Raw genomic sequence first — 24,316 nt, 5'->3', positions numbered from 1 at the left:
CTGAGCTGGCAGGAATCACACTAAAACTGTTCTCCCCTTACCATGTTCTACCCCTACCATCTTCAAGTGCACGACCCTGCTCATCAAGTCAATCTACTGCTCTGTGGTGGAAAACTGACACAGCAGTACGTATGTGACATGATGGCAAAAATTGAGTCACACCGCCTCAACTTGATCCGCCACAACCAGAAATCCATGAAGACTAAAAAGTACAAGGTTATTTTTGATGCCCTGAACAGTGATGCTAAGGTAATACTTGGGTGCCTGACTGTCCTGCCACCATCCACTTATGGATCACCACAGTGGTATACCAAGGAGTTCCAGGATGCACAGGCACTTTTTGTATTTAATACTATAATTTTTTAATACTATATACTAAGAGTATTTGTATGCCATTTGCATCCAGGACAGAGTTAATCTGCAAGAGGAGTTCAAGTTCTCAACCTGCAATACAACTCTTTATTATTCTTAAATCATCAAGAACTGCTGCAATAACTCTTGTCCTGTGGATGCCCTGTAGAATGACAAGAGCACAGTTTTGGTTATGGAGAGCCACCACCAGTCCCCGTCTTTGGAGAACTATTCATCATGTTTGGATCTATAAACAACTGATCACTACTCCAAGAGGGGGAGAATCACCACGGTGAGACAAATAAACATAGAAACAAACAACATTTACACAAAAAAATGAACATTGGATGACAACATGTATTGAAAAAAAACTAGGTCCAGGAATTAGGTCCAGGAAAACTGGAACTACAACTGGTCCCGTGGCCTCTTCCTGTCAAAGTTATGGCAGTAAATAAGGAGAGGAATGCAACCAGGAGGGTGCTGGGGTGCACTCCAAGCAGGGATGCGTGTGTGCATGTGTGTGTGTGTGCATGCATGCATGGGTGTGTGTGTGTAAGATGTCCAACGGTGAGTGTACATGACTTATCCCCATTGGTACTGGTGTAGAAGGTCGGTATTATGTTGCGGCGCCTCCAGGCAGCCCAAGGGGCCCTGAAGCCCCCCGAACTCCACAGCCCCGCGGACAACCCCCGGCTGCAGGAGATCCCCGGGTACCCCGCCCTGCGGCCACGGAAGACCCCTGGGCCCCCAGAGAAGCCAGAGGGCCATGGAGCAACTCCCGCGCCCAGCCCGAGGAGCATGACCAAGTCCCAGGGAGCACGAGGAGGCCCTGCGCCCCAGGGGCGCACACATACAACCAACCCCCGGGCGCAGGCACAAGACGCAGCCACCGGCACAGAACCCGGGGCCACGGGCGCCCCATGGGCGAGCTGGCAAGACCCCCACCCAGGCCCCGCACAAGGGGGGGGGGGTCTTGTCAGGGTCTTGTTTTGGCACTGGGAGATATAGGCGAGTCGCGACCGGATCGATCCAGGGGCCCAGCAGGCCGGGGAGCAACCACACGGCAGCCCCGGCAGACCTGGAGGGCCCCCACATGCCCCAAAGCGCAACGACACTGCACCGACTTAGGAAGACTCAAGTATTAAATGATGGAGTTATGCCAGTGATAAAAGTAGCCCATATCTCATTAAATGAATCAACATGGTTTTGGGATATTGCCAATAGTTTTTCCATTGAGATGTAATCTATTAATAACTGCAACCATTGGGATGTGGTGAGATTATCTCTATTTTTCCAATTGAGTAATATAGTTTTCTTGGCCATTGTTAAGGCGATCAAAATGGGTTGGTGTTTCAGTGGTGGGTCGACTGAGGAGAGGTCACCGAGAAGACATATAGATGGGGAGAATGGAATGCTGCGACCCAGAAGGGTTGATAGCTTCTTGGTGATGTTGGTCCAGAATGCTAAGATAGGTGGGCAGAGCCAGAAGGCATGAAAGTAGTCATCTCTGGTATCAAGGGAACATTGAGAGCAAATGTCTTCACCCACAAAACCCATTTTCAACATTTTGTGTTTCGTGATATGGGCTCCGTGCAAAATCTTATATTGGATGAGTTGCATTTTGGAGTTGCGGGTCATATAAAAGGTGTTGTTGCAAATAAGCTTCCAGAGGTTGACATCGGTGGGAACAGCAAGGTCTCTTTCCCATTTCATTGTAGGTAAAGATAAGGTGTCGTCTATTTTTAGTAAAAGTTTGTAGATTCGGGAAAAGGGATTTTTCAAGTGAACGATATGAGTGAGATGTTCAATCATTTCAGGTGGTTGTAGGATGTTTTTCGTCAATTTGATTTTAACTTTTAGAGACTGCTGTAATTGAAGGAATTGAAGGGAGCCGTGGCCACCGATATTAAACCTTTGGGTTAAGGTTGGGAAGGATATAAGCAAATTGTTTCAAAAATGTGTTCCAGATGAGTAATTCCTTGTCTTTTCCAAGACCTAAAGATTATTGGTCTGTTTTTAACCAGGAAATCTGTGTTGTGCCAGATTGGCGTGAATTTCTTCGGCGATAGGGTGTGACCACTGAGTTTGAGGAATTTCCACCAGGATGACTGAGTTGTTGCGATAAATGGGTTTTTAAAGCAATTATGTTTCTTTATAGATTCAGTAAGGAATGGGAGATCGGATAATGATAACTCCTGACATTCAGATTTTTCAATGTCTCGCCATCCATGGGCCAATTGTTGCTCTGGTTGTAACCATTTAATTATAAATTGAAGATGGTTTGCTAGATAGTAGTACCTAAAGGTTGGGGCTGCTAGGCTCCACAGTCTTTTTCTGTAGTGTTGCTAGTTTAATTCTTGGTTTCTTGTATTTCCATTAAAATTTGTTGACTATTGAGTCGAGAGTATTAAACCAATGTACTGTTGGTTGCACTGGGGTCATTGAAAATACATAGTTTATTTTTGGAAGTACATTCATTTTCACTGCTGCTATCCTACCAATTAGTGAGATGGGTAGGTTGTTCCATCGAATGAGGTTTTCTTCAATGGATTTGAGCAATGGAGTGAAGTTAAGGGTAAACAAATCTGATAGATTGGGGGAGATATCAATCCCAAGGTATCTAATATTGCCCTTTGTTATGGTTAAGTGAAGTTTCTGGGTTGCAGTATTACAGTCCCCCCCAATGAGTGGTAAGACTGTGGTTTTAGTCCAATTCATTAAATAGTCTGAGATAGCTGAGATTTTAGATATAAGATTGAACACCTCCGGTAGGCATGATATTGGGTTCCGTTTGTACAGTAGGATATCGTCTGCATACAAACTGATTTTGTGAACAGAGTTTCCTGTTTGCATGCCTACAATATTACTGTTTTGACGGATAGCTGCCGCGAGGGGTTCAATAAAGATGCTGAATAGTAAAGGCGAGCGCAGACATCCTTGTCTTGTGCTGCGTTGTAGAGTGAAACGCTGTCAAGTGTAACCATTGGTGACGACAGAAGCAGATGGAGAGTTGTAGAGGATTCTGATCCATTGAATGAGGGACTCTCCAAAGCCAAATTTGTTGAGAATTGAAAAGAGATATGTCCAATTCACTCTATCAAATGCTTTTTTGGCATCCAAAGAGGCAATGATAGTATTTAAGTTGTTTCTTTTAGATATGCTCATTAGACTGAATAAACAACGCCTGTTTGATCTGGGTGAATTATAAATGGGATTACTTTTTCAATTCTGTTGGTTAGTGTTTTACTTATAATCTTAAAGTCGCCGATTAATAAGGCTTATGGGTCTGTAACTAGAGGTGAGGGTTGGGTCCTTTTTGGGTTTCAGCAAAACTGTGATAAGAGCAGTGTTCATGTGCGGAGGCATGGTTGAGGTTGACTTGACCTCTGTAACCATTCTGATGAATAATGGGGAGATAAGTGGCCAGAAGTGTTTATAAAATTCCACTGGGTAGCCATCTGATCCAGGTGATTTAGTGTTGGCCATAGAGAAGAGCGCTTTCCTGAGTTCTTCAAGAGTAAGTGGTTGAACAAAGGTGGTAGCCTGTTCTGTCGAAAGTTTAGGAAGGTCGATATCATCAAAGAATGAGTGAATGTTTGTTATATTCGATTCAATATCTGAGTGATATAGGTTCTTATAAAAGTCTCTAAATATGTTATTGATGTCTTGCGGAGAATATGTTATTCTACCCTGTGAATCTTTAATGGCTGTAATAAGTGATTTTTCTCTATCACGTTTCAATTGATTGGCAAGAAATTTACCTGATTTTTCATTGAATTCAAAATAATTTGCTCTTGTCCGTGTCATAAGGAATTGTGTCTTTTGATGGATGATAGTTTCAAGCTGAGATGTAATTGTCCTGATCTCATTTCTGATTTGCTCAGAAGATGAGTGGGCTTGTTGGGAATGCAACTCCTCTCGTCGCTGTTGGAGTTTATTTTGCCATTCTTGTCCTTTCTTTTTCTTGTGAGTGGAGCATGAAATAATACTTCCTCTTAGAACTGCCTTAGCTGTTTCCCAAAGTAAGGATGGTGATATTTCTGGGGAGTCATTCAGTTCATTGAAGGAAGTCCATTCTCTTGAAAAAAAATGATTAAATTCTTTATCTGTCAAAAGTGAGGTGTCAAATTATAATTATAATTAATTACAATTGGGTGGATTTCTGGATTAGTGATTTGGACAGTGCAGAGTTACTTGTTAGGAAAAGGTCGATTCTAGAGAAACTTTGGTGGGGTGGTGAGTAATATGTGTTTTCTCTAGAATGTGGGTTATTTGATCGCCAACAATCCCCAAGAGCATGATCACTCATGTATTGTTTTATAGTGTCCGACGAACGCCATGATTTGGAAATATTTAGGGTTTGAGAGCGGTCTAAATTTGGATCCAGTACTGTGTTGAAGTTTCCTCCCAATATGATAACTGATTCAGAAAATTCTAAAAGTTTTAAAAATATATTGTGAAAGAAATTTGGTTATTTTGATGTTACCTAAAATCCCATTAATCATTATGAAACGCCCTTCTGGGTCTGATATTGTGGTTTTATTTTGATATGGGATACTTTTATTGATCAATATAGATACCTCTTTTTTTTGAGTTGTATGATGCGGAAAACATCTGATTAACCCATTTAGCTTTGAGTATGAGGTGCTCAGATGCAGTGAGGTGGGTCCCTTGCAGTAGACTGAAGCTGGGGTTCATCTTAGTGAGGTGAGTTAGGATTTTGCTACGTTTAGCAGGTGAGCCCAAGCCTCTCACATTCCAACTAACAAACTTAATGGGTGTCATTGAAGCTAGTTAGGGAGTGATGGCACAGTGCATGCAAGGCAATAGCTATACTACCGTTCCCATGCTTTCCTGTGCTTGCCTTCAACCCTCATACTGCTGTACTATCTGTGCATCCCACTGTATGCTGTGATGGACCAACATGCTTACAGGACATCAGACGTGTTGAGAGGATTATACTACAGTATATGGCAGTCTGCATTGTGCATGGCATTGTTGACAATGAGCAGGAGGTCAATTTGGTTATGGAGGAGGCTGCAAACGTCACGTTTGGCCCAGCAGTGCATAGAGTATTTGCTAACATGCTCATGTTCATTGTCAGAGAGGAACACTTGCAGTTCTGGGAAGACAAAAACATGTACTGTGGTAGGACTTAATGCGTGAAGCAGGTATGTATGTGATGAAGCGTCTTTGCATCCCCTATCAAGGATATCAAGCTGTTTTTCTATACTATCTGACTAGTTTTGTTTTTTTCTATTGGGAATATACTGTACATTGCACCAATAACTAATTCCAGTGTCTGTATTGATGCTCATTACTAGTAAAAATACATTCCTATAAGCAGCATATTATTTCCTCCATCATCCACATACCTGCCAATGTCCATCTCTTTTCCATCCTCCTCATGGTCGACAACCAGCGGATCATTGCTCACCTCTCCTCCATCCTTCCTGTTTTTGGAGACCAACTGATTGTTGCTCATCTCTCCTCCATCCTCCCTGTTGTTGGCCACCAGCTGAGCATTGCTCATGTCTCCTCCATCCTTCCTGTTGTTGGAGACCAGCTGATCATTGCTCATCTCGATTCCATCCTCCTCACTGTCCTTCATCCTGGCCAGGGTCTTATTCTTCTGGTAGCGCCTCCACATCATGAGCATTCCTGTGACAGGAGAGTGAGAGGAGATAACTGTCTCCTCGTCTCATCTTGACATTCATACATTCTCACTGTATACTTTTACTTCATCTATAGCCCCTTTCCCACTTGCACTGAAAACTGAAATCTACTGGCAATGTTCCGTTTTTGTTTCATGTGGGTAAGGGTTCCAGTGTCAGTGCTCTGTAAAAGTTGTTCCATAAATTTCCCCACTCTTAACCTAGTATAATTTTGGGGAAAATGTTGGTATGGCTATCAATGGAAGTGTTTGGGAATGGAAGCAGTTGCATTGCCGTAAAGTTGGGGTCAAGCCAAATCCGAATAAAGCACAAAAAGTGGATTTTTACAGATATGTATTTCATACAAATATAAAAAACGAAAACATTTTGAAATGGTGAGTCTATTCATAACCATGGCTCGCGGCTGCAAAGACTCGAAACTGAAACACGTCCAGTCTCTTCCCATACTGGTATTTATATTCTTAAATTGTATTATTTCTCTTCTTTAAAATGACACTCAGACCCTAGACTTGTCTTTTACAGTTAAGGTAGCCGTGTGGGGACATCGGGCACAAACACTTCACTTGCACACTGGCTGCACCGGAGTGTGGAGCCGGAGGGAGCGAGCGGACAGGGAGAGGTAGAACAGGTGCCGAATGTTCCTTTTCTGGAGCAAAGGGTGTAGGACAGTTTGAAAATGATCACACTGATTGAATAACGTTGGGTTAGGGTAATTGCGTTCAGGGATGGGGGCTCTGTCAGCGGAGGGAACCGAGTCCGTCACAGAGAGACAAATCGACAGGGAGTGAAGCGCTGGTCTAAAAAACAAATTAATTCTTTGCCTCGCATGATATTAAACAACTCTCGTGCGAGCATTACGTTATGTATCCGTAACATTGTAGGAACAGACTCCATACAGAACATTTCCGTAAAGGAGGCCAATTTGTGAATGACAACCTACCGCCTGCCTTTGCTGGTTATTTTTTTATGGGAAAGGGTGGAAAGGGGAAAGGGGCTTAAGCGTCAGAGCCGCTGAATTCCTCTGTATGTGTTCTTAGACATGAAAAGGAGCTTGTCTTAAAAGGCAAAATGTGTTTTCTCAAGATGGAGCAATTCAGGATCAATCAACTGCCTCCATCAACGGACAGATCAGCATTTATTGGTAATAAAAGATGATCTATCACTTCACAGTCCAGATGCATTATGGCGACTGCGACAATCAAATGTAGTGTGTTCTACATTTCCTGGATTAAATTTACAATCATTCTCTCATGTTCAAGTTCAAGAGATTATTTGTCACATACATACACATGCGGTCGTACATATATGCAGTCATGTCTGTTATTTCCAATGTTTTTGGGCAGAGGTCTTTCAGTTGTTCTCTTAGCCATGACTGCTTAAGGCTTCAACGTGGTTCTGTGTGACTCCTGACTTCTTTGTGATGTGCGCAATGTCGCAAACAGCCTAAAATGTACACATCTGTGATGGCTATACGCAGCCTACACAGCATGGTGTCAAGACACCTCTGTACACTGGGTGGCACTGGACTGAAAAAGGTGCATAAGCTTGCCCGACCAGGAAACTTCATTCATCATCCAACTTCAGCATGAGGCATAACAAAAGCGAATTGTTGTTGTGGTGTACTCACTATGCTTGCAATGCTTGTTTGTGAGGAGGAGAAGCTGCTGCTTTGATGAAATGCAATTTGATACAAAATGCTAAACAAATCTTACGGTGTGTGTCACTGTCATTTTATGTAATTCACGCAATGCAGGATGCCATAAAAGGCTGATATGCAGAGCTCGGGGCTAGTAAGAAATTCAGCTCCAGACCCAACCAGCTCTCCAAAAAAATAGGTGTGTGTGTGTGTGTGTGTGTGTGTGTGTGTGTGTGTGTGTGTGTGTGTGTGTGTGTGTGTCCGTCCATCTTCACTTACCCAGTATGGCCGGAAGGCAAACCAGTACGATTATCAGCGCAATAACACCAACATCCATCTTAGAAATGACTTTACACTCCTTGTAGATCCGCTTGTCGTCACATGGACATACCTAAAGTATGAGACCAATTGATATTTCAATCAGTCAATCAATAAATGTAACATAAAGCACGTTTGTCAATGTCTAGCAAATCAATCAGTTTTTCCTGTACAAAAAATGTAATAATATTTTGCTCTAAGCAGCAAACAAATCTTATTTACTACACATAGTATAGAGCAGTGTTTTTTAACCGCTGTGCCGCACCACACTAGTGAGAGCTCACCTGGTGCACCGTGAACATTTTTCAAATTCCACTTCCACAGTTTCACTCTGAGAGTGAGGACCTTTCGTAGTGATGAACGGTTTGACTCCTTTTTAAAACCTGGTTCTTGATGAGTCACTCAGTAAAAAGAGCCTGATTTTCCAACTCTTTTTTTCCATTTCGTTCAGTTGGTGTCACGTACGATGAGCGAGGGAGGACTTCAGGTGAACGGGTCACAATAATCGCTTCGGCTCTGAGTTGTAAATGCATTTCTCACAACAATCATTTAATTCTGTCAAAACTATTTACTTTGGTGGAATGCAAAGAGTATCAGTCACATTCAATATGAATTGTGCCAAATGCCTGGGCCTTTTTTGTCTTGGACATTAGTTTAGTCCTCAGTCATTATTTTCAGTTTGTGAGTAGAACATTCAATCTCTCGTTCCACTCTTTCCAGAGTGACTTCCAACTCCGAGTGGTTTGTTTCCTACAAACAAATCGTTCGTGAGGCTTGCATCACTATTAGGCCTGAATAATAAGCACTTATACATGCTTCTTACATGTTTAGTGGTTAAAGGGATAGTGGTGCGTCGTGTCATTGTAGAGGTGGGGAAACACTGGCAGAGTGTGAGAGTGAAGCTGCATAGACACACACACACACACACACACACACACACACACACACACACACACACACACACACACACACACAGACAAACCTTGATGGGCACTTGAACAACACTGCTCATAGGGGGGCGTCCTCCATCTTCAACTCGCACCTCCAGCATGTAGTCTGTAGGGTCATCCAGGCTGAAAAGGCTGCGCTTCAATCTGATGTCTGCTGTGTTGTCTGAGTTGTCTGAAATACAAGAAAATTTTAACATCACTCATAACAGAAGCATGAACACTGTGAGACACTGTTTTTCAGTCAGAGGCTTTGCTGATGTTCCCTCCTTTCTAAACCATGTTGACAACCTGTATCCCCCAATTCTGGGTGTCATTCTGGTCCTCAGATATTTTGGACTTGGTCCCTGCCATGGGTACAAGGGAGGTATCAACAGGCAGGTGCTTGACTTGAAGGACATGTCGTACCTGCTCACTAGTGACAGAGATAGAATTCTGCACAACTCAGTTGTGAAAGCCACTATAGTACCCAGCTTCTATGCAGTCCATTTCTAAACACACTAGTTCTCATCTCCTTCACCTGCCTCACTCCCTCCTAGACTGGGGGGACTCAATTTCAGCATATAGATAGATAGATCCAGCTTTTACTGGAATAGAATAAAAACACTAGACTAGACCCAAGATGATAACAGAATGAAATCAAATGAAATAAAACGACACAATAGATCAAAATAACAGAAAATAACAGATTAGAAAGAAAACAACTTCAACAAAGGCTACTGGAGCTAATTGGATGGTTGAGATGATAATAAGTGTAATTAGTCAGATCTCCTCCCAAAAGAAGTTTCCTTGGAAGGCCAGGGGAAGATCTCCTCTACACAATCTCTGTATTATCTGTATGCACAATAACTGCCAAAGGAATTAGAAATTGAAATTGGGAATTTATTTAAGTTTGTGGAAATAAGATAGAAAATTAACTTTACATAGCACATTTCATAAACAAGGGCATTTCAAAATACATTCCATTCATTGTAAAAGGCATTATATGAAAAAAGTGCAAATTGATGAAGTGCATTTTACTCGCTTACGGAAGTTGCTCATTCGTAATGTATGATTTCGCTGAGGAATGTACACACAGAGAACAGGGACATACACATTCAGCATAAAGACGTGCACATTTGTAATGTACACGCTAAATAAAAACACATTGTCCCTTCTTCTCTCAATCCATACTGTGCTGGTAGATAAAGGCAAAGATGTTCAAAATATATAAAAAATAAATTAATTGTTTACCTGGTTTCCTTGACTACCTAACGCATCCCTCTGCAGGGGTTTCCATTCAGCGTGTGAATAACTCCGGTTTGGTATTGTTTACAAAATGACGATACCAGTACCAATACCAGCACCCAAGTGATACCGACACCAATGGAGAACTTGATTCGATACATTTTATTTTTTTCGACTATACCCATTGTGGTGTGGGGTCGTTTGAGTTTAAGACCCTGTCTTGGGTCTAGGTAATTGGGCCTGGGATCAGGGTTTGTGTACGCCTGTTGCCCATTAAAGCAATCAACGAGCAACAGGTAAAACCCCCATCCCCATATACACACAGTGAGAGCCTCTGTCATGACATGTGTCCATCTGCTCCCGGCTTGTTCCATCTTGCCACTTTCTACAATAAAGCGCTGTGCTTGCAGCATCTCTGTCTGTGTCTCTGTGTCGGAGGGCCCTGAAAAGGCCACTCGGTAGCAAGCACCCATCATGCAAACTGAAGCGTTCAGTTGCGTAAAATGCCACCACTACTCCCCATGCAAATTATTTTTCACGAATACTTTGAAATTATTGAATTATAGATTAAATAACTACAAAACTGTACAATGAAGTATTTGAGCAGTGTAATTTTAAACAAATTGCCAGTGTCCAGGAGGAATGATTACAGCGAGGAAAGTCTCTTGCACTGTTCATGTGGACACATGACTGCTGTTTTACGATAGACATTAAAAATGATGGACCTATCCTTTGACAGACTGTTGTAGCTGCTGCTGCGGTAGTGAGCCAATAACACATTGCATTAAATCGAAGAATGCCTGCGGTGATTGGCATAAAAACAATACAATTCATCTTTTTTTTCTAGATCTGGGTACAAAAAGGACCTAATGTAGGTATCATTTGACTGGAGAAGTTTCGGTACTACTTGGTATTGGCTTTTTTTGATCGATGCTTTGGAGGTACTGAGTACCAATAGCCAACACTAGAATTCACGCAACACAATTTGGTGTGCATATAATAAATATACACGTCTTCATGCCAACTAGTACATGCAGCTGTAGTACAATTGATTTTTATAGTTATAATATCAGATGTAAATATAAGTCTTGAATGAGCCCTCCACTGTGACGGTAGACCACCACCAGGCACGTTGCCACAGCGTATGGGCACTACATTCTGTGAGTGCCGCTTCCTATTAAAACTGCTATTGGAGCTCCACCAGGTCAGCTGCACGGGGCAGTATTTCTGATTTTTATAGGTCTATTTTTCTTTTTTCAAATGCGTGCGTCTACACGAGCCTTTTCCATACAAACTTGAGATATAACTACATAGAAATGTTTTTTTAAAGCGTGCAATCAATTTTAATGTGTTTTATATGAGTCAACATTGTACCAGAGAGCTGGAGCTGCTGTCAGATTTGCTGATTGATCAAGATCCGTTTTAAATACAAAGAACAAAAATAACGGAAATATATAGATATAATGCAACGCAGTACAAACGTCAACAATTAACAATGCAGTTCACATTTCAATTATATTAAAATGTATTTATGGCAGACGACTATTAAAACATTTTGTATGCCTTAAACTGCATAACTGCAAGACCTTGTTTAAGGTAAAAGTGTCTGCAGAGATCATATGACATTGTGAGACAGTCTAAACAATCAAAATGTTGTTATGTGATTTTTAAACAAGTAATAAGCAGAAAGTTTTATATTGGTCACACAATAACTAATAAAAGAATTGGCAGTATTTCAGACATCAAAGTTATTCTCAAATCAATGTTAAAAACATGTTTAAATGGCTGGTTGTTTCCAATACTCCTTCCCTCTCTACAACAACATTGACTCATCTAAGACACCGACACAGCACTGTCGGACCTGTACGATGTGTTGTGCGGATTTCAAAACAAACATCCCGACGAGGCTGTGGTGGTGACTGGGGACTTTAACAGGGCCAACCTTGAAAAAGTTCTGCCTAATTTCCACCAACACATCACGTGTGCCACCAGGGGAGATAGAACTTTGGACCCTTACGACACACCTTACAAGAACGGATACAAGACCGTCTCGCTCCCTGCTCTCGGGAAATCTGACCACGTCACGATCTCGCTGGTTCCCATTTACAGGCGTGATTACGGGGGAAGTGAAGCGGTGGACGGATCAATCGGAGGCTGTGCTTCAGGACGCTCTGACTGACATAGACTGGGACATGTTTCAATCAAGTTCAAGTGACGTCAGCGAGTTTACGGAGGTGGCAGTAAGCTTTGTAGCTGCGCTAGCAGACAACATCGTTCCAACGGTGAACGTTCGGATATTTCCAAACCAGAAGCCGTGGGTTGATAAATCCATCCGCTGCGCTCTGAATGCTCGCACGGCTGCTTACAACGACAGTCTTGTAGACGGAAATATGGACAATTACAAAGCGGCGTTGTACAATCTGCGGAGGGCGGTGAGGGACGCTAAACGGACGTAGAGAGAGACCGTGGAACTACAGATGGAGCGGGGGGGGACACAAGACGCTTGTGGGAGGGGCTGCGGACAATAACAAACTACAAGAGCAGCTTCTCCCCAGCCACGAGTGTGGACGCCTCCCTTGCCAACGAACTGAACTCCTTTTATGCGCGGTTCGAGTCTGGCAATAGCACCGCTAGCACGCCGGCTAATTGGAGTTACACCGCTGGGGATGAGCGCGCACTCTCAGTGTCCGCGCACGAGGTCAGGAGGGCTCTGTTGCGGGTGAACACCAGGAAAGCTGCGGGCCCAGATGGCATATCTGGGCGAGTACTGAAGACCTGTGCTAACCAGCTAGCTCCGGTGTTCACCACAATATTCAACATCTCCCTGGCTGAATCAGTGGTCCCGTCCTGCTTCAAGAGGTCCACCGTCGTTTCTGTCCTGAAGATCGCCTCTCCAACCTGCCTGAATGACTACCGTCCGGTGGCCCTCACCTCGGTGGTCATGAAGTGTTTTCGAGAGGCTGATTAAGGATTATATCTGCGCCTCCCTCCACCGCACCTTGGACCCGTTGCAGTTCGCGTACCGGCAGAACAGATCCACGAATGACGCGGTCTCCCAGGTACTGCACACCACGCTCACGCATCTGGATGGCCAGAAGGGGGCCTATGTGAGAATGCTGTTCATCGATTATAGTTCAGCTTTCAACACCATAGTCCCCACCAGACTGGCTGTCAGGCTGAAGGAGCTCGGACTGATTGCTCCGCTGTGTGCCTGGATCCTGGACTTCCTCACAGCCCGCCCCCAGGTGGTCAGGGTGGGGAAGCATATGTCAAGCTCCCTCACCCTGAATACAGGATCCCTCCAGGGTTGCGTCCTCAGCCCCCTACTATACTCCCTGTACACACATGACTGTGTGGCCAGGTCCAGCTCCAACACCATCATCAAGTTTGCAGACGACACCATTATCGTGGGCCTGATCACCGACTGCGATGAGAAGGCCTACCGCCAGGAGGTGGCTGACCTGTCACTCTGGTGCCAGGACAACAGCCTCCACCTGAACGTCAGCAAAACTAAGGAGCTGATTGTGGACTTTAGGCGAGGATCACAATCAAGGACGCACACGCCCTTGGCAATTAATGGGACTTCTGTTGACAGGGTGAGCAGCTTCAAGTACCTGGGAGTCCACATCACAGAGGACTTAACATGGACTTTACAAACAGACACTCTGGTGAGAAAGGCAAGGCAGCATCTTTACCACCTATGGCAGCTGAGGTAATTCCGGGTCTCGGTGAGGATCCTCAAGTCCTTCTACTCTGGAGCAGTGGAGAGCATCCTGACAGGCAACATCACTGCCTGGTTTTGGAACTGTTACTGCTCAGGACAGGGCCCTGCAGAGGGTGGTGCGTTCAGCTGAACGTACCACTGGAAATACCCTCCCCGCCCTTGCAGGAGTTATACACCAGGAGGTGTAGTAGTAGAGCCCGCAGGATCATGGAGGATCCTCATCACCCTAAGAATGGACTGTTCCAGCTGCTGCGGTCAGGCAAGCGCCTCCGCAGTCACACAGCTAGAACAGAGGGACTGAGACTGAGTATTTTCCCGCAAGCCATTACAACTGTCAACGCTGACCTCACCAGGGCTCCTCACTGAGCCACACACATAGGCTCCACTACCTTCTGTACTGTATGTAGCATACTGTGCCGCATACTGTGTCACTGTTCAGGGTTGTTTGTGATGCCGTATTGCTGCGCCGTACTGTTGTATACTGTGCTGTATTATCCCAAACACTACCTCACTTTATTCACATGCCACTTTAATTCACATGCCAATTTAATGCACATATCTGTATATACAGTACATAATAGCCTATTCCATATACATAAGCATATTCCCTCTATTCCATTTTATTTTATTGTATTATATTTTATTCTTTATATTTGTATTCTATTCTATAAGTATTCGACTTACTGTATTACGTTTTAGGAGTCAGTTAGTTGGTCTATTAGAAATACATTTTTCACCGGGTGCGTTGCATTACATTTCACTGCATATATGTATGAAAGTATGTTTATGTATGTGACGAATAAACCTCTTGAATCTTGAATCTTGAATTTGATATTGTTCACAAGCCTTTCTTTCTTTATTTCTATCACTACAGTGTTTAAGGAAAACAAATGATGAATAAACTATTTGTCCAACCGCCACAGGGACTTACTGGTTGTGATGGAGAAGGTGGTTGAAGGTTGAACGAGGGAGAAACTAAAGAATGGAATCTGGTCATCTGTGTCAGTGGCGTTTAACCTTCCGATTACCTGAGAAGCAGAGAAAGACTCTGTTTCAATGTAATACATTTATTTCATTGATTGATCACATTTGCGCTTTCAATTTCAAAAAGGCATCTATCTATGTATCTACATTTTCAAAGAAGTCGAAATCAGGCAGCCTCCATTTACTCCACTATGATCCAAGTTACTGTACCTGAACATGCTGCCATGTTGCCATGTGACAGAAGTGATGAAAAGGTAAAATGAAAGGTTTTAATCCCAGGGTGGGACAAAATGCAAGGTGGCCCAGCACAAATCCTCTCCTGACTGGCAGCCCAACCAAGGGTGTCTGGCGGAGGACCGGGGAAGCAGCAGCCGCAGCAACCACCACAGGTAACTGCTGGCAGCTAGCGTCTCCGCCCAGCAGCCACCACCGGGACCATTCAGTGCCGGAGGTCCCTGAACACCCCACTTGGGTGACGCGTGGTACGCAAAACTGCCACACCAGGCATCTTGGTTAGTGAGATAATGCATATCTTACCGTTCCTGCCATGTCATTCTCACAGACAAAGACCTCATCCCAAACTAGTTCTGGTGCATTAGCATTGATGTCCTGAACCAGAATGTTGACCTTGGAAAAGGATTCCAGACCTGAACAGGAGGAATGACCACATGGATTGTCACACAATCAGTCATAGATTCAACATAAACACTTAAGATACAAAGGGCATCCATGCAAATGCAACCACTCCCTTCTTATGCTTCATCATAATAACGACAATAATCATAATGATTGTTTTATGGTATAAGTAGGAATTGCAGTAGTTATACTAATAATGGTAGTGAATAATGGTGGTAGTGCTACTACCCTGAATCTGTCAAATACCTTAAGAAGAAGATATGATTTGATCAGAGCTGTTTTATCTAACTGTGTGTGTGTGTGTGTGTGTGTGTGTGTGTGTGTGTGTGTGTGTGTGTGTGTGTGTGTGTGTGTGTGTGTGTGTGTGTGTGTGTGTGTGTGTGTGTGTGTGTGTGTGTGTGTGTGTGTGTGTGTGTGTGTGTGTGTGTGTGTGTCTGTGTCATACCGCCTGGCTCCTCCTGAGCTCTGACTTGGAAGATGTGTGTGGCCTCCAGCTTTCTGTCCAGCTTCCTCAGAGTGAACAGCTGACCTGTGATGGGGTCTACTCCAATCGGACAGTCCTTGTCTTCTATTGAATACCTAGAGGAGGAGGAGGGATTACAACTAATAAATAATTTTCTCTCTATAACTTTAGTGTGGAATATATTTTTATATAAATACTATATAATGTGTGTCGTACCTTATGCTCTTGCTGGCCTTGTCAGGATCTCTGGCGCTCACGGCCCCTATGTTGGTTATAATGGTTTCCTCCATCACGCTAAACTTGTAGATAGGCCTGGTAAACATCGGGGGCTCGTCCACATCTATTACCTTGATGTTCACCTGTCAAATTTAGTCAGTTCAATACCACTGAAACATTTTGTTTATACATACATAAACACTTTCTTCTTCAATCCTAGAATCACATTTTTTAGGATTGGCTGGCTTAGTTTGCACATGTTTTGTTCCATTTTGCTTGTTTTATCCAAACCTTGAGAGCTGCCCCTGTATGAGCACAGTCTACAGCTGGCTAATGAGCTGCTCCTCTATAGCAGGTTGGGAATGTTTTTCTCTTTTAAAGTTGCTCTCGTGCTATCAACCACAAATAGAGTGTAATGATTGAACAGGGATGTGAAGGATATCTTCAAACTGACACTTCACGAGTGGTTTCACTACAGATTTTGCAGAAGAGCTATTCTTACCATTACAAACGTTCATACTACATTACACATATCAGGTGTGGTTAGACAAATTAGTCAAGCACTTTGTGTCCCATGGACTAGAAAGAGTGCTATATCAGATGCCGTTCATTTACCATATCAAATACCAACGCTCCAATTTCTATACTGCAAGGCCTCATTCCAATGACCTCACGAATGGTTTGATTTAGTTTTTTCAACAAACTACTCTCCATAATCATTGCTTTGCGGTTGAGGACAAAGGGGCGATGACAGTTTCCTGTCATTGTAAACAAACACAGCTTGATTCAACTGACCAGGACTAAGACAAGACCACAGTGAAGATAATGGTATAGCACAGAGCTGGAGACCACGGCCCTATAGCATCATCTCTACCAATAGAAAAATGAAATGGGCACAGTCTCAAATCAGCAGGGAATTCAGTTACAACAAGGTTTTAACATTGTAAATTCATGTCTGTTGAGAAGACACAGACTGGAAACTGTTCTTATTTTTCAAGGGTGGGAACCAGTGTGAGTCAAGCTGTCTTTTGAATGTGGGCCTGGAAAACCATTTGAGACTTTACATGTGTCTGTATTGCTGTGACAGCTCACCTGGGCGCTGGTGATGGCACTGTCTGCATTATCAGCAGGGGTCTCCAGGTTGTTCTCCCACACATGCACAGTGAAACTGTAGCTGCTCCTTGTCTCATAGTCCAGGACCTTGAGTGGGAGGGTGGGGATTATAAATTGATGACTGTAACCGTCCAAAAAAAAAGCACCACTTGGAGATTAATTAATTAATTTTTAATGCTACACTGGTGCTGATGGGTTTCGAAGCCTTCGACAAGTTTTCCAAGCACTTGTTCGTTATCAGCAACCTCACTATTCCAAAGGACCAATAGAAATCCAGGATGCCCAATGGACTGGTTGTGTGGGAGATACCAGCAGTTGAAGAAGGTTTGAAGAAAGAGTTCCTACAGGTGGATGTTGCTGCTTATATTTAAACAAATGTGTTGGTTTCATCTTGATGTCATTCTTTCATCCCTATCCAAAGACAGCCCTCATGGCTTTGAGTTTCCCTGCCGCTGACCTCACCTGTCTGAGCATGAGGTCCCCATCTTTGACTGGGCTGAGTTTGACTTGAAACATGTTGTCAAAGGGCGGCGTGATGGTGAAGACGGGGTCTTTGTTCTGGATCTCGTCTCTGTCCTCCAGCGTCAGAGTACCTATGGTCTCATTCAGCTTCTGGTCTTCTGGGACCTGAAACTCGTACGTGCCTGTGGACGGGGAACGCAGCTGGTGTGAAATCTGCGACTTCCACTGCTGTTCTAAACACAGAATGCATTTTCCATCCACAAAGACATTGATCTGTCAGTCATTTAAACAACTTTGATGTAGAATTTCCATTTAAATGCCTTACATTTTCACATATATTAATGTGTTTAATATTATATAAATAAGAATAACATAATTAAATAAGCTTATAGTGTCATTTATCGTACCCTAAAAGGATGTATTCTTCTACATGCAAACATCACTCAAAACAATACGTTGCTGTTAAAATATAAATAGAAAGTGCAGCACAAACACTTCAGTTCCAATATCATTAATACTGTCCCTGGACGGCCCGGACTCCACTTCTCAAATGGTCTTTATTGAATTCCATGAAGTCATGTTTAGTTTCTACTCTAGTCCTTACGTCTGGTGAAGGAGGCGATGTTGTCGTTGATGTCAATGATGGTGATGGTGACAGAGGTGGTGGCCGTGTGGCCTGCGGGTTGGCCTTTCAAGTCCTGGGCCTGGACCACCAGCACATACTGGCTCCTGGTTTCACGGTCCAGGGAATCAGACCTGGATGTGACTACACCTGGAGAGAGAGAGACTCTTTCAAACCCAGATTTTGTAAAATGGGACAAACACCAAATAGAAACACTGCATGCAGAATTCTGTAAGAGCATCCTCCATGTCCAGAGGAAAACCCCAAACAACACATGCAGGTAAGAATTAGGCCCATACCCACTAATCATTTATATTGAAAAAAGAGCAATTAAATTCAAAAACACAGAAAAATGAGCGACTGCCTCTCCTATCATTATAAAGCCTTGAAACCAAAAGATGAACATAGAGAAGAGTCCCCTCAGTCAACTGGTCTCCCCTCAGAAAAGGAGGTGACTACACACCTTTATGTGTTTACCTGTTCTTCACCTTTATTACATTTTTTTGTCATGTCATTTTTTTATTGTTTATTTCACTTATCATTGTTGTTATTAAATATTGTTTCCTCTTTATCGGCGTCATTACTACTCTATTTTTTTATTTCATTATTGTCTTAATGTCTTTTCCTTGTTGTGTAACAAAATAATTATCTTATTATGGTTTATGCTTTGGTAACGTAAGAATGCTTGAGAGACTTTTTTGACCTGTAAGGTTTCTTTATGAGGGAAAGGGACAGACGGAGAGAGAGAGAGAGCTTCAGCTACTGTATATCCAGCTTTTTCTTTGTTTTTATTCTTCCTGTTTAATCTTTCCACATCGTAAAACAGTAAGTGATTGTCCCTTTATGCCTATTTCTGCATTTGTTTTCATCCTGCAGGTGGAAATAGTGATGCAGGCGTGTTTTTTCTTATTTTTATTTTATTTTGAAGTGCAAATGGGCACTGAGATTCTGTTGGAAACCGTTGTATTATACATGGACTCAAAGAGGTCCCCAGCCCGACTGTTAGGATGTTTCCTTCAGTATTTGATCATTATTTACGCTTTATTTACTTACCATTTGCCGCTAGAGTGCGAGCCTCCTGTTTGGTGCCGGTGCATATGGCGTCGCTAGCTACCGGGCGCTTCTTTCAGGGTGACCACATCTTCCCGGTCAGAGGTTAGAGGTGAAAGGTTAAGAGCAGGAGTTGGGAACAAACGTGTCTCCGTAGAATTACGTCTGGTCTTTAATGTTGTGCGTCATTGACAAGATGTAAGTTTTCACTGTGTCACTGATGTGTCACTGGTGTTTCCTAGCCTTTATTAACTAAATATGTATTACATATTTGCATAATGACTTGTAGATTTGTATGAACGTATGTATGTGTATGTGACAAATAAACCTCTTGAATCTTGAATCGACAATTGATGTTTGTATCACTAATTTCATTTACATATGACATACTTGAGATATCATTTACCTAATTTCTTTATTTCCTTTATTTGTTTATCTTTCACCCACACACACACACACACACACGCGCGCGCACACGCACACACACACACACACACACACACACACACACACACACACACACACACACACACACACACACGCATAAATACTTAGTTGTATCAGAACGACTTTGCCTTGAATTAAAACAACTCAACGCCACTCCATGCCTGGGGGGGGGTTAATCAGAATATCAAGTTCAAGTTCAAGAGAGTATTTGTCATATACATATGGTCCTACATATATGCAGTGAAATGTCATGACACCCGGTGATTACGCACTAAAGCTCTAAAAGCTCTAAAAATACTAAAAAATACCAAAATGTGCGTAATCGACACGCGGTGCTCGCGCAGGCAGCCGCAAGGGGAGGCGCCACAATCGCGATTCTGGGTTCTATAATTATATAATAGCATTAATTGACTGTGTTGTACTAAATATACATTTAAATTCTACCGTAAAAAGAAAGTGAAAGGGCGATTTCACAATGATTCAAAGTCCTGCAGTAAATGAAAGTGAAACACTGGAGAGAGACTGATCCAAGATGCTGAAGGGCCTGCTGCCCTTTCAATTGTCAAGTTTGGATGAAATAAAATAATATAAAGCCAAATAATATAAATATTTAAGCAGGCGTCGCTGTGTGGTTTTAGTGGGAAAAATGAAGACAAGAACTACTTTCCCGACATTTTTTTATAAACACTGCAGGAGAATAACGGGGCGACAACAGTGTTTTAATGAATCACATATTCCAGAATATGTAACTTTGTTCAGCCGGTTGGAAAAAGGAGAAGAGGTTTGAGTATCCTGGCAGGATATGAATATTCATGAGCTACACGTGGTAATATATGAATATTCATGAGCTACACTTTCTGAAAACGTCCTCATTGGTCGAGTCCAAACGAGAGTTTATTGGTGGAACTGGTGTGAGTGGGAAAACAGACTGGATCACATAACAAGCTTCAAAGAAGGTGTTTCATTACTGTCATCACTATCACACCTGTATCTCAGACAATAGTTTTGTTGTTTTTCTATAGGGTTCATAAACTTAAACTGGGGGGGATACAACTGGCCCTCATGGCCCCTGGTGGCACCGGGCCCGAATGAGATACAGAGAAAAGTTATATAAAACGGACACACCCATCCCTGGTTCTTGTTTTCGGTCTGGACACCTCAAGCCCCGGAGTAGTTGTGAGCCGCTCGGCAGGGATAGAACCAACTCAATAATATTCATAGCTTCATCATGGGAGGCACAACGCCACAGGGAAGGTGTGTGTGTGTGTGTGTGTGTGTGTGTGTGTGTGTGTGTGTGTGTGTGTGTGTGTGTGTGTGTGTGTGTGTGTGTGTGTGTGTGTGTGTGTGTGTGTGTGTGTGTGTGTGTGTGTGTGTGTGTGTGTGTGTGGCCATTTTATTGTATTTTATCTCAGAAAAAAAGGAAACGCTGTTTGTTGAGAATTTCTTGTATTTATGAATTGCGTCACGGGCCTGACAAATGGTCTCGGGGGCCGTATACAGCCCAGAGGACGGAGGTTTCCCCGCCCCTGATTTATGAGATTAAGAATGTTAAAACATAAAAAGAATATTTATTGTCATTATGAAAACAGCCTGGCAGCCTACCTGTATAGCTGTTGATTTCAAAGGCAGAGAGCTCTCCCTCTGGCCTCAGAGAGTACCGTAGAGCTCCCTGAGGTTGTTTAGGGTCGTCAGCATCTGTCGCTGTCACTGCAACCACTTCAGTTCCTGTTTTGGGAGAAGTAAACAGTAAGAATTCAGTCACAGGACCGCTCCACGTGAATGTGGACAAGACACTGTGGAAAACTCCACTCAAGAGGATACAGGAAAAACATCTCAGCAAGAAAAGATCTGTATTTAATTGCATCGTTGGAAATGAAGGGGAAACAACAGAATCTTTAAAGGAAACTTTCCTATAATTCAAGATGATGAATGGCCTCCATATTCTGTTATGAATGTAAACACATTTCAGAGCTTTAACACCTCACATGGAGGTGACTATGAGCTTAACTGTTGTAGGAGAAATGCTTCATGGTTACATCCAATTGGCTTTTGTTGGACTTTGAGCCTTTATGTGGAATAGGACAAATGAGCGACCCAGCAGCGTTGCTGCTTAACAACATGCTCACCAATTCTAGACCTCTCCTTGATGGATCCACTGTATGTTGTTGGGAAGACGGGGACGCTGCCGCTGGAGAACACCTCGACATCTAACAGTATAGAGTCCACCAGCGTGTTATCCCCGTCATACATCAGAGCCTTCAGGAAGTAGCGGCTCTTCTCCTTTTGGTTCAGAGTCTTGATGACAAACAAACGTCCTTCATCGTCCACAGTGAAGATGGAGTTCGCACCCTCACCTTCAAGGTGATATCTCTTCACCTTCTGGAATGACCAGATCTGTACAAAAATAAAAATAAATTGTGTCACTAGTTTTCTTTTCTATTATTGAATTCTATTTTCAATTCTATAAAAATATTTTAGTATTTAGATCAAACTTTCACTACCTTGTAAACTTACTATAAATGATGGGTTGGGTCACATTTCACAAACCACATTTCAACAATAAAATCTGAGTAAAGGAATCTCCAGAATCTCAAGGATAAAGGTCAGTAAACTACTCGGACGAGGGATGAACTGATACCAGTTTAACAAGCTCAACAACAAAGACCCTACACCAAGAGACATATGTACCTCCAAATATCTACATAAAGGTTATGAATGAATGAATGGATGATTTAATGAATGTGAAAGAATATTAAAGTTTTGATATTTAAGAAGTGACTTGATTTGCCTATTTTATGAAACAGCGATATTTAAGATGTCTCTGATGGAGGAAAATCTATTGTATGTAAATACAGATTATATATCACAAATCATGGTGTTGTAACGACCCTCATGTCTATACTGTTGAGTGGAATGGATCAGTGCTCTGTATCAGATGGAAGCTAAAGTGTAGCACTCGGAATCAGTGAAAAAACAGGACCTACCCGTCCTATCACGTAGGGGCTGGTATCAACCCTCCCCTCGTACATGTAGAGCGTTTGCTGGTAGATACCCCTCTTCTGCCTCAAGAGGTCGGGGTGAGATTCCTTCCTCACAACGTCAGAGGAACCAGAGGAAGCTGTCTCCTCTCGTGTTAGAACGAGGGTTAAGGCCAGGACCATCAGCCCCATCGTCCATGTCTGCAGTCCAGCCATCATCTAGGATGAGAGAGGGAATTAATTCATGTGAACAGCCATTATTTTAAAGTATAATTCTGTTTAATTTCACAAGTAAATAAATGTAGTAAAATGTACATAATTACAAATAAACCTGTTCAAAATAAAACAAACAGAAAGCACTGAGGAGCGTTTGAAATCCCTGTTTGTTATATTTACTATGTGCTCTGGCCATAGCAATTACATATTTCCATGTTTTAAATGCATTGTTGAGACGCTTTGAAAGCAGAGACAGACAACAGATGAGTCCACCTGGCTATCTTTTGGAAGTCATGTTTACCCTCTTCCAAAATTCACAAAGCCGTAGAGGAAAGAATAACTTTATTCTGTTGTTCTTCTCAAAAATAAATAGTAATACTATACAAACTTACCCTGCATCTCAAGGTTAGGAAATCGATCCTAACAGTCCCCAAATTCAAAGCAATGCTAATTTGATCCAGTAGGCACAGGGGTTAAGGTATTTCATCAACTTTTTTAACCTGGAAACTTCTCCAATCGGCAACGTGCTTGGGAGAGGTCGAGCGCTGTCCTCATCCATGAGGGAGGAAGTGGACACTTGGCAGCTAGATCAGCCCAATGAGTGGTCTTCTTCTGTGAGGTGAGGTTTAACAGCCGTTTGCATAGGAGGAGCGTTGTGACGTCACAAAGACATCATATGCCGATGACCCGGTTGACCTGGCTATGTGGGGAATTGCCCTCATATGCTTACATGAGTTTCCATGACGACAGGGTTTGTGCTGACAGATACACAATAATATTAGGCAAAATAGTAAGTAGGCGTCGCTGCCAGAACACTCTACATAAAGAATAAACTAATTGTCATTGCACAGAGTACAAGAGCTGAGACAACAAAATGCATTTTACTATCCTAGTAACTGACGTATCTAGGCATCACGGGACTAACAAACAGACTGTGTGGGTGTCATGGTGGCAGTTTCTATTAATTGTATCTTTAACTCATGGCCCTAAAAGCCTGATCACTGTTTACCAATGAGATACACATCGCTAATGAACAATACTTAAGTTATTGTTCTTATTCATCATAATATCATACTATTAATAATAATCATATTGGATAATGTCAATATTTTGTAGTATTTACCAGATAACTATTGTAATAATTATTCATTCATATCACTGAGCCCTGTGTAACAAGTGACACAAATACATATTCAAGTTATTCACTTTATATAATGTTTATGTATTTATGTCTTAACCATAAATAAGGTC

At 42.6% G+C, this 24,316-nt stretch overlaps 1 protein-coding gene across 1 annotated transcript; it reads right to left on the bottom strand.

Annotated features, from left to right (window-relative positions):
* Positions 1-6,585: 6,585 nt before the first annotated feature.
* LOC307247128 (cadherin-5-like) lies at positions 6,586-23,041 on the bottom strand (the record flags this gene model as incomplete). Its single annotated transcript, XM_080023194.1, has 12 exons — positions 6,586-6,672; positions 8,963-9,102; positions 14,810-14,906; positions 15,400-15,509; positions 15,944-16,077; positions 16,178-16,320; positions 17,270-17,377; positions 17,753-17,985; positions 18,357-18,524; positions 21,474-21,596; positions 21,998-22,265; positions 22,856-23,041. The coding sequence occupies 12 exons, from the start codon at positions 23,039-23,041 to the stop codon at positions 6,586-6,588; spliced, it is 1,797 nt and encodes a 598-aa protein (XP_079879320.1).
* Positions 23,042-24,316: the final 1,275 nt, after the last annotated feature.

Source organism: Zeus faber, assembly GCF_960531495.2.
Source record: "Zeus faber genome assembly, chromosome: 22".
NCBI lineage: Eukaryota > Metazoa > Chordata > Actinopteri > Zeiformes > Zeidae > Zeus > Zeus faber.
The sequence above is the reverse complement of the archived record's forward strand: the minus strand, read 5'-3'. Positions and strand labels throughout refer to the sequence as shown.